Source organism: Elaeis guineensis, chromosome 12, assembly GCF_000442705.2.
Source record: "Elaeis guineensis isolate ETL-2024a chromosome 12, EG11, whole genome shotgun sequence".
In the NCBI taxonomy this organism is placed as follows: domain Eukaryota; kingdom Viridiplantae; phylum Streptophyta; class Magnoliopsida; order Arecales; family Arecaceae; genus Elaeis; species Elaeis guineensis.
Genome location: NC_026004.2, coordinates 8,499,629 through 8,513,205, shown reverse-complemented (window position 1 = coordinate 8,513,205; position 13,577 = coordinate 8,499,629). Strand labels below are relative to the sequence as shown.

The 13,577-nt window shown below is 36.6% G+C and overlaps 2 protein-coding genes across 12 annotated transcripts; both read left to right on the top strand.

The window, feature by feature from the left end:
• The first annotated feature begins 1,805 nt into the window (after window positions 1–1,805).
• LOC105055419 (4-hydroxybenzoate polyprenyltransferase, mitochondrial) lies at window positions 1,806–13,239 on the top strand. 10 transcript variants are annotated; one of them, XR_012135830.1, is made up of 10 exons: window positions 1,806–2,303; window positions 2,646–2,781; window positions 3,262–3,383; window positions 4,881–4,950; window positions 5,049–5,198; window positions 5,327–5,462; window positions 7,710–7,782; window positions 7,870–7,940; window positions 12,599–12,647; window positions 12,768–12,850. XR_012135830.1 is itself a non-coding variant. In XM_073246640.1 (9 exons), exons 1-8 carry the CDS (start codon window positions 1,882–1,884, stop codon window positions 7,777–7,779), a joined length of 1,203 nt encoding a protein of 400 aa, XP_073102741.1. In that variant the 5' UTR covers window positions 1,808–1,881; the 3' UTR covers window positions 7,780–7,781; window positions 8,128–10,466. The 10 variants fall into 10 exon arrangements, 5 of the variants coding, with proteins under 5 accessions (XP_073102742.1, XP_073102744.1, XP_073102741.1 ...); XR_012135829.1 differs by lacking the exon at window positions 7,870–7,940 and adding an exon at window positions 5,564–5,660 and having other exon boundaries at window positions 1,808–2,303; window positions 7,710–7,781; window positions 12,768–12,857; XR_012135827.1 differs by lacking the exon at window positions 12,768–12,850 and adding an exon at window positions 5,564–5,660 and having other exon boundaries at window positions 1,808–2,303.
• LOC109504800 (gibberellin-regulated protein 1) lies at window positions 11,947–13,239 on the top strand. Of its 2 annotated transcripts, none has more exons than XM_073246645.1 (3): window positions 11,947–12,080; window positions 12,599–12,647; window positions 12,768–13,239. In XM_073246645.1, exons 1-3 carry the CDS (start codon window positions 12,027–12,029, stop codon window positions 12,947–12,949), a joined length of 285 nt encoding a protein of 94 aa, XP_073102746.1. In that variant the 5' UTR covers window positions 11,947–12,026; the 3' UTR covers window positions 12,950–13,239. The 2 variants fall into 2 exon arrangements, with proteins under 2 accessions (XP_073102746.1, XP_019709820.1); XM_019854261.2 differs by lacking the exon at window positions 11,947–12,080 and adding an exon at window positions 12,149–12,487.
• Window positions 13,240–13,577: the final 338 nt, after the last annotated feature.

Genomic DNA, 13,577 nt, shown 5'->3' with positions numbered 1-13,577 from the left:
GGATGATGGCTGCTCATCTACCACCACATAACCCATGAGCCTTGCAGTCGAAAAATGCAAGGCTTGGACCCTGGAGGGGAGGTGAAAGGGCTATCGATCCTCTGGCTTCGGGATATGAGTAATAGTTTCCATATGGCAACCCAAGCAATTCATTGTTCAAGTTTGCAAAAAAAAAAAAAAACTTGAAAGAGTATTTTGGTTCTTGGCGTTACGGAGATGGAGGGAATAGACACTGCAAACTTGAAATAAAAAGTAGCTTGAAGAATTTAATTGATTTTTGTAATTTTAAATATTAGAATTTTAAGATCAATTTTGATGACAATATTAGAAATATCAGAAATAGTACAGATTATATCATCTGGGATCCGAATATTAGACTGTTGACTACGGGGGCTCACATCTTTTTGAGCATTCGGCCAAGTAGAGCTTTGTACTATTTGGATGGATATGATCTGTGCGAGATAGAAGTTATGGATAGAGAAGATCTTCATTGAGGATGACTCTGCTACTATCATCGATCAGAGATAAGGTGAAGTATCTATAAACTCATCCGCTCCTCTGTAATATCTGGAGGTTCCTTTGTCATTCCACCATGATGTCTATTCAGCATGTCTTTCAGAAGGCAAACAATATGGTAAATTGACTTACATCCTTTATTATTGAATACACCGAAGATTGAACATGGCATCAGAGCGACGCTTGTCCACAGGCTCTGCAAGATATTTTGTATTTTGATTTTTTGGATTATACTCACATTAGAATAGTGTGATCGTCCATTTGTATCAAAAAAAAATATAGGGGTGTACAAAAAATACAAGAAAGTTGAGCATTTCAAAAGATAATTTTCTCATTCATAAAAAAAAAGAGAATAATGGGGGGCGTTCGGTTCGCGATCTGAATTAGAATCAAAATATATTGGAATTGAAATCAAAATAGCCATATCTTCTAAAGCATTTGGTTCATGATCGAAATCAGAATTAGAATCAGAATTGAAATAAATATTTGAACCCTTAGAAGAGAGTATAGATTAGATTTTAGGAGAGATTGGGCTCCATTCTGAATTCAAAATTGGAATGAGACTCTCCCCGCCAAATTGTTCGAAATGGAAACTATCCATTCCCATTCCAATTTTATTCTCCAACTCTCCCAAAATAATATAGAATATATGACGGTAGGCCAAACTCATTATAATACTGTGAGCAAAGGTGAAAATCATATATCACTTATGTTGATGGCAAGATGGATTTACGGCCGCATGAAACCCATTTTGTGATTGGTGTATAAAACAAGAGAGATCAACTTTGATGGTAAATGTTTTATCCAAAAAAAAAACTTTGATGTTAAATTTTATTTTCGTTCATTGAATATAATAAGATAAAGCATGTGAAATATGGTAATCATAGATCACTCATGGCCATTATATGAAATATAAAAAATAAATTTCGATTACAATTTTCTCTATCAATCATCAATTAAAACAAGATTAAAATTTTATATTTATGTATGTTAACCAGAAAAAAAATATTTTAGAGTTATCATATAAAATATTACAAATGAAATTGAAATTATATCCCTCTATAGTTTATTGGCTATATAACCACAAAATCATTCAACGATCATTACATGGAGAATAATATCTTCACTCCATAATTAATTAAGTATAATAGAATTTAAATTTTGTATTCTTATATGATAATAATATAATTTAAATTTTTTGGCTAGAATTTGAGCTGGAATTTTCATAGCTCCGGCCTCCATCTAAGAAAAACCGTTGGGTTCCATACGAGGTCCAACGATGTTCGGTAGAACCCTAAAGCCCATTATAACCAGGGTCTGATACATCGCACGGGGTCCCAGAGAAACGGAAACGAAATCGGCGAAATGGCGCTGTACATCTTGCGCGCCGGTCGAAAGCTTCGCTCGCGATCGCCTCTTCCCCTCTCCCTCCTCTACCTCCCTTCTCACCCTCCAAGCCCTAATCCCCTCTCCCCTCCTCCCTGCCGTCCCCAACCACTAGGCTCCCCTCTCCCGCCATGGCGTCCACCTTGTATCGGATCGCGGCGGCGTTCGAGGATCCTCGATGGATTCCGCCACAGTCTCTCCCTCGCCTCCATCTCGAGCTCCCCGGGCACCACCGAGGACCACGAGAGCCGGCGGCCGGACGGTGGGGAGGGGTCACCGCCAGCGAGTTCATCGCGCTCGTGGGTCGATCTCTATTTGCCGGAATCGGTTCGGCCGTATGCGCTCCTCGCTCGGCTGGACAAGCCTATCGGGACCTGGCTGCTTGCTTGGCCGTGCATGTGGTATCAAATTCTACCTTTTCTCAACTTAAAAAAAAAAATAAAATAAAATAAAAGGATTGTTTATCTTTAATTGATTTGAATGTTAGATCCTGAATTCTCCACTATTCCATTCCTTTAACCTAGAAAATCTAATGTTAGTCCAGTATATATGAATAAAACAATTAATATGGAATCCCCAAAATCTCTAACATATAGTTCGAGTCAACTTCTGCTAATATTGTTAGTACTTCTGCTTTGAAATGATTTTTTTTTTTTTAAACTTCAAATGTGGAATTTGTAATGTGGATTCAGGAAGGTGAGAAAATGAATGCTAATGCTGGTTTGTATGACGGTGATATCTAGGTCAATTACAATGGCAGCTAATCCAGGAGAGTTTCCTGATTTTAAGATGTTAGCATTGTTTGGATGTGGAGCTGTGCTTCTACGAGGGGCTGGTTGCACTGTGAATGACCTTCTTGACCAAGACATTGATAAAAAGGTACCTTTTTTGTTTTATTTTTTTTTATTTTCAAGTTCTTGTTTTCCTTCAGTTTGTGCTAAATAATATGAGAGGAACAAGGAAGCAAGTTTTTGTTTGAGTCTTTTATTGTTATCCTAGTGAGCTACGAAGCTTTCTTAGTGTCTTATTCAATAGATAAAAGATATTACCTGCACGTGTTGAATTGGTGAAATGAAATTAGCGATAAAAGGAAACAGAATTTTGTCTCAATTGTCCTGTTTACCCGCTTCTATACATTTAGCATCTGTATTCCTTAAAGTTTCAATTAGTGACTTCATATGCTGCCAACTTATGAGAGATTAAGTGATACTTATCGCCACCTTAAGCATTGATTAGTAAGTAAACCGTAGTTGGTGTCAGCATTTATGGTTCATAATCATAGAAATTTTGCATCTCAGTGACTGACGGACCATTGTCTGTTGACTCATATAGTCACATGATATTTTGCTAATGCTGCAGGTCGAGCGCACGAAGTACAGGCCTGTTGCATCTGGTATTGTACCACCATTTCAAGGGCTCTGTTTTCTTGGATTTCAGCTTCTATTGGGTTTAGGAATCCTTCTCCAACTAAATAATTATAGGTACTTTGCATTTCTCATCTCTGATAACTTAATCATAAGAGGGAGCGGGGGTTGAATTTATTTTTGGAAGTTTGAAAAATTCACTTCAGATGTTTGATCTCCCATCCAGGATGCCCAAAGTAGATCTTCACATGTCCGTATGAGTTTCGTGCATGGATGCTCTTCTTCTTTAGGCATGATTCCATGCAAAAGTGTACTGACATGTTTCACTAGGAATCTGTGGCAGCAGATTGAATACCAAGACAAACTTCTGTATATGCATCTAGAACCAAGCATTGAATTTATTTGCTTCCTATGTATGGTGTAATTGTAGAATTCAGTAAACCACATGCTATATCAGCAGGCATTTCTTAGCAATGCAATTTTTTACACTTAGTTGTACCTACCCACCCCTCCAGAAAGATGCCTACTGCTGGTTTCCATGATCAGGTCTTTATTTTCAAATTCAATATTGCAAGACTTTAGCTTTAGGAGATCCATACAGTAAGCTAATGGTATGTGACAAGATGCTCCAACCAAGATCTGAAACTCAAGAATGAATAGCATGTATTTGTGTAGAAGCTACCTTGTGACACAAAAGATACTAAATTGCTGAAGCAAATGGCTGTAGAATAAGAATAATTGATTGACAAAATGTTTTCAATGGTTGAGGTTAATGTGTGATAAGACTAGGAAGTTAAGGGTAAATGGATAAATTGGAGGAAACTTTGAAGCATAACAGAAGGAAATGGTTGAGGGGGTCTATCTGCAATGGAATGGACATGTCTGAAACTTGATGAAGAACTGAATGACAAAATATTAATCCTTGACTGATAGTCTGAGACTTATGTATATCACATCTATCATTTTTGAAAGCTTATTTGGTGGTTTGAGACTTTGGGGAAGTATGTGAACAAGGATCTTATCAGCTTGTTTTCATGTTAACAAAGTCATTATGAAGCATTTAAAAAAGGATAGTTCATTGCAGCTATCAAAATTTTACTTCTAGAATTCTGGATTATCTTGGACTAGAGTCTAGCATGTGTGAAGCACGTGCTTGGGACTCAGGTTTTCCTTTTGTCTTTGGGAGAGAGATGCATGGGAAACAGGAGATGCTAGGACCCAATTTGAGTGACATGTGCATGGGAAATGAGAAATACCTGTTGCCATGCTTTAGTTTTTTCAGTGAAAGGTGCATGGGATTTTTATGAGAAACTCTAAAGCATGGCTTAAATCTCTAAAATTGGCGTCAGAGCCTTTCCCATTACATATTAGTACATAATCATTGGTTGGTATAAGGATTCTCCTGCATCTTTGCTATGAAAGACATGGTTTCTTTTTCTTAATATGAACACAATTGATAAAGTATGTACATGTTTATAGGCATGGACTTTCTTTTAAGCTTCTTCGGAGTTACATGCATATGTTGCTGGAATATTTTCTGCTTAGATCATAATTTTATATTTCTTCTAAATTAAAAATTTACATATCTAATATTATTTTACTTTTTTAATGTAGCCGTATTCTGGGGGCATCGTCCTTACTGTTGGTTTTCTCATATCCCCTTATGAAGAGATATACTTTTTGGGTATACCTTTTCGAACAATATTTATAATTGAGTTATTCTGTAATTTGTATGGGTGATCAAAAGTGATGACCTTGTGTTTTTTAATGTTATCATAACAGGCTCAAGCATATCTAGGTTTGACCTTTAATTGGGGAGCTTTATTAGGATGGGCTGCTGTCAAAGGAAGCTTGGATCCTGCAACTATTCTCCCATTGTACAGCTCTGGTGTATGCTGGACTCTTGTATATGATACAATATATGCACATCAGGTGCATCTCATGACAATGATTGCCCATGGCAATTTTTTTTTCCTGTACATACTATCATGAATGAAGCAATTTTTGTTTGGCCCATTGTCTACTACTGCTAATAATCGTAATAATAACTGAATACTCAGGATAAAGAAGATGACCTAAAAGTTGGTGTTAAGTCCACAGCATTGAGGTTTGGAAGTTTGACAAAGACTTGGATTTCTGGCTTTGGGGCAGCCTGTATTGGTAGCCTAGCACTCAGTGGATACAATGCAGAGCTTGGTAAGTACTGAGACCTGTTGCCTCTTCTATATTTTATGTGCTTATGTGAACAGTCTCCCATTCCTAACTTATTGATTGCTCGCCTTCAATTCCCATGGCAGCATGGCCGTACTATCCATTTCTGATTGCTGCAGCTGCACAATTAGGATGGCAGATTTTGACTGTTGACTTGTCTAACCGTGCAGAGTGCAATAGAAAGTGAGTACTTGGTAATATCATCCTTCAATGTATCCTTCCCATAAATTGAGTTTCCTCATATTTGGGATTGTTTTGGTGATAATCATGATACAGAATTTGAGGGAGTTACATCAATTGGCCTGCCTGTATTTTTTCAGGGTATCATGAATTGATTTTCTAATCATTGATTGTATAGATTTTTTCTACCAACTATCCTTCCTTTTATCTTTTATGTTGTGAGAGTTTTATATGTCCAGAGTTAGGTAATAGTCTGTAACTTTTTAACTATAATGTCTGTTATTCTGATGACATTTTGGACTGACCAATGAGCTTGAACCAAAGACCTTGGCACAATCCTGATTGCAGATTAAGAGCAGAGAGAGAGAGAGAGATCAGATCTGACCACACATAATATCACCAAATTAGTTCAGGGGCAGCACTGTGTATCTCCTCCCATGGTGGCACAGCAAGCCCTTGTTGATTTGAATTGGATATTAAGTCACAGAGTGTTTAAGGTTCTGCAAAAGATTCAGACCAAAGATTCGGTGGTGTTAGGTCTGGGTTATGTTGGAAATATCTCAATGTCCCCCTTAGCTTCCTATCATGATAAACAGGTCTGGGTTATGTTGGAAATATCTCAATGTCCCCCTTAGCTTCCTATCATGATAAACAAGTCACGATCATTTATCAATACCAAGGACTGGCAATGTGTTCAGAGTGCCCGTTGTGAACATAAGCAATGCTGTATATCTTTTTGCTACTTTGTTTCATTTCCAACTACACGCTTGTCTATGTGAACTGCAAAGTAGATCCCAAGTCCACAACACAAACATAGGCATTATATGGTATATGATTGGATATGCATGCATTCGAACGTATGACATTATTGACAATTCTAAAGCTACATTTGGAATCAGATAAGTTAACTGGAGTAAATGGGTTAACTTACTCTTACTCTTTACTCTAGAATAATTACTCCATCCTAGATGGTGGACTAATTTATTCCTAATAAGTTTGGAAGGCAAAAAGTTTTGTACCAACTTTTCAGCAACACCTATTTCCCTTCTAAAAAGAATGTTTAACACAAGCGTTCCAGCAGGTGTTTGGTTAAAATAGGGTGGAATAACTGGATTAAATGACATTTATTCCCGATTATTCCACTTTCGCATGCAACCTTAGATTTGCTAGTTAGTGGACATTCAAAACAATTTTATTTTCGGATATGGGTTGGATGTTTTAGATTGTCATATTGTGACATTTTAATTGCAGAATGACCTGTTTCTGTGTGCGCGTATAAGAGTGTATATTTATAACATCTACTTCAACTTTATCCTTGAATTCATTTCGTGTGCATATTTTTGATTTGTTACTTATTCATAAGACACATATAGTTTGTGAAAAAACTACTTCAGCTATGTTAATGCTGAATAGGAAATTCCAACAATATGACTGTCCTGATGTCAGGGTTATGACAATTGGTTATTAGAAATGCCTTGAAGCATATCCTATGAGGCTTGAGGCTTCATCAAACCTTTAAGGGAGAGGCTATTAATCAGGTACTAAGCCAAAAAAATTTTTAGTAGGAAGGTGGGAAAAATATAAGCCTTCAAAAGTTGTTTGATAGATATGTTGGATGTCCAGTCTAGTGCCAGCAAGCATAGAACAATAATTATGTTATGATGCAGATATTGTGGTAGAGGTTTTAGTGAAGCAGAAAAGCTACAAGATATTAGAGAAATGTGTCTCATATACTTGAATATTAAGAAATTAGGGCGCCCATTGGTTGGGCTGCCGTTGAAAGGTTGCATCTCAAGAACAACACTCGGGCTTATGGGCAAGATTTATATTTACATGGAGATTCTTTAAATTCCAAAGGTAGGTCTGGTCCAATGCTTGGACTGACTTGATGGGACTCTTATACACATTCTGGTTCAGGTATTGTGGTAACCACGACCCTTTTTATTGATTCTGGCACACGTAGGGCCTGAGCTTGGTGGTTTTGATGCATTTGGGGTTTCTCATCTTTTATATTCTATGTTCGAATCAGATCCTTACATTTGCTTTTGACAGATTTGTTTCCAACAAGTGGTTTGGTGCTTTGGTATTCAGTGGAATCTTGTTTGGTCGGCTTGCATCCTAAAGGTACTCCTTATATCATCAGAGCTCCCTTTTGTTTGCTTCTTTATAAGAATTTTAGAAGACTTCCAACAATCTTCTCATGGGATGCTGGAGGAGTTGATTAAAATTGTGGCCAAAAGAATGTTTCCAACCAGATGAAATTTTGTGTTCATCAATTTTCTTGTAAGTTGTATTTGATCTATGGTTCACAATTTTCTTGTAAGTAGCATTCATCAATTTTCTTTACCAAAGGAACTTTGGCTTGCTTTTGAATGATATGGTTCTGATTCACATTTTTTTTTCAAAAGAAAGATTCTGGCTTGCTTTTTTTTCTGGAAAAAAAATATAGTTCTGGTTGACGTTTCTGCAGATTTTCACACTTCAGGACCATTAAGCCTTGGCCTTTGAGGAACGTTTATTTTCTCAGAAATAGTAAAAAGCTACAGAGGTGTATAATTTATTTGTACAAATCTCACTAGTCATTGTGAGCTGGAATGCTACTTGCGACTGTCTCAATAACTTGGATGCATCTGTCATTGATTCTTTCTCCCCAATTTTTTTTCTTATGCAACTAGGCAGTTCATCCTTGATTATGTATTTTATGAGCTTACTATTGACTCTGAAGGAAATGTAAGGGTCTTACATGGAAAAACAAACAGAATATGTTAGATTAGCATTCTTTGTCATTCAATTGCGTATGTAAGCTACAACCTTTACTAATTGACACTCTAGGTTTTTCAAATAAATGCACTAGATTTATCATGCCCTCATAAATTACATAATTCTCGTGGCGCTCAATGTGCACACATAACATGCACCAGGGACAAGACATGTATGTGCTGCCGTGCATATGAACACTCTTTAATTAACTAGTTCATGATTTTGAATAGCATTTGAAACTAATTTGAATGTGAGTGCACTTTGTATTGTTATTTTGAAATGATTACATGATCTTCTAGGCCAATGATCAATAACAAAGTTTCACTAAACTGACTTCCAGCCACTTTCACAAGCGATCTTTGATGAAATCCTATATTGGGTTCATTTTTTTCTGGAAAAGGGGAAATTATAAATTTGGGGGAAATATAAATTTGGTTGATGGTACATAGACTATCCTTAATAATTTTTCTTCTTGCACTTAATGTCAATATTCCTCTTACTTAGTCCGAAAAATCATATCATAGTTATTGGATTTAGATTCTTGACACTGATGAATATTATTTGACTTATTTTCTGACAAACACTCCCAAGTCACATTTATATAAAATTTTTGATAATTTAAAGGAGTGTGAATCTTAAATGACCCGCTTAAAAGAAGTGGTTCGTTGTTGCTGGGAAGTAGTAGTTTGTCTGATGACTTACTCTGAATTAGATCAACATTTTTGTTGGTGGGTATTCACAGAGCCATTTGATATTACTCGTGTAACTTTCTCTAAACTTGATTTCCAACATGGCAATTACAGGTAAGCTTTTTGATGCTGTTACGAAAGTAACATTCCCCTTTTAGCTGCCTGATATTACTTATGTAAAGGAATTACCACTTGATGTCAATATTCTTCTGACGTAGTCCGAAAAATCATATCATATTTATTGGATTTAGATTCTTGACACTGATGAATACTATTTGACTTTTTTTCTGACAAACACTGCCAAGTTACCTTTATATAAAATTTTTGATAATTTAAAGGAGTGTGAATCTTAAATGACCCGCTTAAAAGAAGTGGTTCATTGTTTCTGGGAGGTAGTAGTTTGTCTGATGACTTACTCTGAATTTGATCAACTTTTTTGTTGCTGTCACAGAGTTACTTGATATTACTCATGTAACTTTATCTAAAGTTGGTTTCCAACATGGCAATTACAGGGAACATTATTGATGCTATTAGGAAAGTAACATTCCACATTTAGCTGCCCGATATTACTCATGTAAAGGAATTACCCACCTAATGTCAATATTCCTCTTACATGGTCCCAAAAATCATATCATATTCATTGGATTTAGATTCTTGACACTGATGAATATCATTTGACTTATTTTCTGACAAAGACTGCCAAGTTACCTTTATATAAAATTTTTGATAATTTAAAGGAATGTGAATCTTAAATGACCTGCTTAGAAGAAGTGGTTCATTGTTTTTGGGAAGTAGTAGTTTGTTTGATGACTTAATCTGAATTTGATCAACATTTTTGTTGGTGGGTATTCATAGAGCTATTTGGTATTACTCATATGCAAATTTATGTAAAGTTGGTTTCCAACATGGCAGTTATAGGGACGCTTTTTGATGCTATTAGGAAAGTAACATTCCACATTTAGCTGCTTGATATTACGCGTGTAACTGCTGCCTCTCTTACTCTGCATTAAATATCAATTTGTGGAAAGCAAATTTGGTAACTAGTAGGATTGGAGCTTGTTTGGCCTCATATTTACTTATATTCAGGGGAGGGAGGGAGAGAGAGAGAGGGGGTTGGAAGGATGAATAGTTTCAATCCGTCATTTGATTCAAAAAGTTTTAAAGAGAATGGATGAAAAAGGAGAAATTGACTGTCTACTCTGATCCATCAATTTGTATCCTCCCAAAATGAGAGGATATAGAGAAGGATGAATAGAGCACGCGAGAAGTGGACTTCTGTATTGATAAAATTATTTCTGATTATTTTTTTAACAAAATTATAATTTTTTTTATTTTTTATTTATTTTATTTATATATATTTTTATTTTATCTATACTATTATCCTATATTATTAAAAAAATTATTATTGATTATTTTAATTTTCATATATAGTTTTCATAATTATAAGAAAATAAATACAATTATCTTCTATTTTTCTATTTATATTTTCAAATTTTGGTTACTTTTTGTATAAAATTAATTATCTATCTAAATTTAATTATAAATTAATTATTTTTTATATAATTAATATATATTACTTCATATATAATTAATTAATAAAATTATTTAATTTAATTTAATAAAAATTAGATATTTATTTAATTTTTATATAAATATAAATTATAAAGATTATATATTTATATATTATCTTTTTTTAGTATAAATAAATATTATAAGTTGATAAGAATAATATTTTTTTATCAAAGTATAGTTTATTAATATTCTTTTTCATTCCTTCGTAACAAACTGAGAAAAAAATTATTTTTATCTATCTTTCGTTACTTGACCAAATATATCGGGTGATGGATTGAAGTTTAAAGATCTATCCATCCTCTCATCTATCCATTTTTTTCTCGTCCATAGATCATTCCTCCAATCCATCCATCGTATCAAACAAAGGGTCTGTTTCTCACTCATAAAAGGTTTTAGGACCAGAGCATGATCTATCGGCAAAGGACATCCTGAATGACAGGTCACAGGAACATGACCCATGCTGTATCCAGCTGGACCGAGCTCTCAAGGGCTTTCAATGTTGTTTCCTCTTCCTTTGGATACTTGTAGTGGGATTTGACTCTTTTGGGAGCACCTTTGTGCAACCCCGTCTAAGACTACTTTGGCAGTCTGTAAAGTGAACTCACTAACAAAAGAAGAAAGATTAATTAGTTGTTGTAAGTGGTGAGTTAGGTGGATGAGAAATCTAAGCCAACATTTTCATTTATGGTCATCAGTAGCTCCCGGGGGAAGTGGCAGCATGCTCGGGTGCATTTCCAATGCAATTTTATAGTGGATGGCGTTATCATGGGTGCTGTTTCCTGCGACCCCTTTCAACAACTCAATGAAGAATTCTTGCAGGATTTTTCTGGAGGAGCCGGTGGGTGAATTAGGAGTGAACTGGATTTGTAAAACTGGTTGTGTCCCATGGTTTTGGATCCAACCAGCCCATAGCAATGCAAGGATATACCCCTTGGCCAAATCCCTTGGGCACCATTGATATCAAGCTGTGGTGCATTTTTAGCTTAAACCTGCTCATGCTGATCCATAGTATCTTATCTCATGGTCAAGCAACCCAACTGGACGAGGGTCTGAAACTGCCATTTTGGTCCAAGAAAGTTGGCCGAAGTTTCAAAAGCTGGTTCAAATTTTTACCCAAAAAAGAAAAATAACAGCGGGTTCGGATGGGACCTGAATGCCAGCAAGAAACTTCCTGCTCCCACGCATGGCTCAGGAGGGTGAGGGCTGAGGTTGGTGGGCAGGTGGAAAGTATGGGGACATTATTACATGGATCAATGATGGAGGCTTCCAGAGAAAGAGAACTATTCATCCAGCTCTGCCTTAGCTGTACCCCAAGGCTCATCCAGCCTACCAATGATGAACCCTCCGAATGAACCTCGGAAAGCAGGGCAGGGGACCAATGGTCCAAACTCCCGAAGGATACGTGAGCCTCTTTTGCTCTGAAACCAAAGCATGGATAAAAAAATCTAGTCAAGCTTATCTCTCAGGCCCAACCCGAGCATCTATGTGTGATATCTTTGTTCATGAGTACTCCACACACGTACGTCGAACCATCTATTTGCTCTTATTTCCTATTGGCTCCCCTACGTTGCTGCAACTTTTCCTATAAATAGTGGTCCTCTTCTGGCTTCTTAGCTCGTGAACAATCTTAGAAGCTCAGCAAAGTTCGCAGGCATTACGCAAACAACATTCTCCTTGAAGACCCCTTCAACCTTGGCATTCCCTCATCTTCTCTTAATGGCTCCTTCTCGTTTTCTTATTGCTTCCCTCCTCCTGCTTCTGTTTGCGTTTTACCTCGCAGAGCCGCGTACGGTGTCTGAATCTGAAAAGGCATATCCATTGCAGAAACTCTTATTGTCCATCTTCCTTTTTATTGTTCATTCTTGTTCGTTCTTTACTTGAGATTTGTTACCGGTTTCTGATGAAAGTGATTACCTGCAGGTGACGAGAGGAGGGTTGGGAAGGTCTCTTCTCGCTAACACTTCTATAAGTAATGCCCTCATACTATTTTCTAACCAAGCATATAGAGTTTAATTACATTAAACAAAGGATTAGGAAGAGGCCATTATTCTAATGATTCTTTTTCTCTATTGTTGGTTCTCATGATCAGACTGTGGAGAGGCATGTGATGGGAGGTGCCGGCTGTCGTCGAGGCCTAACCTTTGCAAGAGAGCTTGTGGGACTTGCTGCTCGAGGTGCAACTGTGTTCCTCCTGGCACCTACGGCAACTATGAGGCGTGCCCTTGTTATGCTGCCTTGACCACCCATGGAGGCGTGCGCAAATGCCCTTGAGATGATGTCTTGGGTTGGTAGCAAGCCGTTTGTATTGCAGTGTGTGTTTCTCCTTCTGAAAATGATCTTTCTAGTCTTTGCTGTGTAATAGCTTGGCCTTCTAGTAGCGATTATGGTAATTACATGATAGGTTACGTGGAATAAATGGTTGTAACATAGTTTTGGAATGTATAAAAGAAGGTGGAGCCGCATTCGGGGTTGAGTGCCACCCCTGAATGCTGCCATACTAGGTATACATCATCTCTGTAGGTCTCTACTTTTATAATGGAAACTCTCATTTTTGTGTTCTAGTTTTTTTGTATTGACTCTACCTCTTCTATAATTATTTTTAATTATCTTTTCAGTTTTGTGATTTGCCTTTTTTTTTTTTTTTCCGCCCCTTCTCTATCATTTTTGAGGGCATATGGAATGTGACCCTGCTTCCAAGAACAGAGGATGGCATCACTTTCATGCATGTGTCTTGTTCTAATGTCGTGGAAAGTTTGCAGTTCAATATGTACATGCTAAATTCCAAAGCCTCCCCTGTTTCTCCTAATGTACAAGTGCACCCAAAAATAATGAAATATCATGCAATGTAACAAAAGTAATAAAATATTATTTATCTTTCAAGTACATCCGGTAATTCTTG

Excerpts from the sequence above, each read along its gene's own strand:
- LOC105055419 (XM_073246640.1), top strand. The coding sequence starts at position 1,882 with ATGGCGCTGTACATCTTGCGCGCCGGTCGAAAGCTTCGCTCGCGATCG. Across the intron at positions 2,782-3,261 it reads ACCAAGACATTGATAAAAAG|GTCGAGCGCACGAAGTACAG; the intron begins GTACCTTTTTTG and ends CTAATGCTGCAG. Across the intron at positions 5,661-7,709 it reads CGTGCAGAGTGCAATAGAAA|ATTTGTTTCCAACAAGTGGT; the intron begins GTGAGTACTTGG and ends TGCTTTTGACAG.
- LOC109504800 (XM_019854261.2), top strand. The coding sequence starts at position 12,395 with ATGGCTCCTTCTCGTTTTCTTATTGCTTCCCTCCTCCTGCTTCTGTTT. Across the intron at positions 12,488-12,598 it reads CGGTGTCTGAATCTGAAAAG|GTGACGAGAGGAGGGTTGGG; the intron begins GCATATCCATTG and ends GATTACCTGCAG. Across the intron at positions 12,648-12,767 it reads TCTCGCTAACACTTCTATAA|ACTGTGGAGAGGCATGTGAT; the intron begins GTAATGCCCTCA and ends TCTCATGATCAG.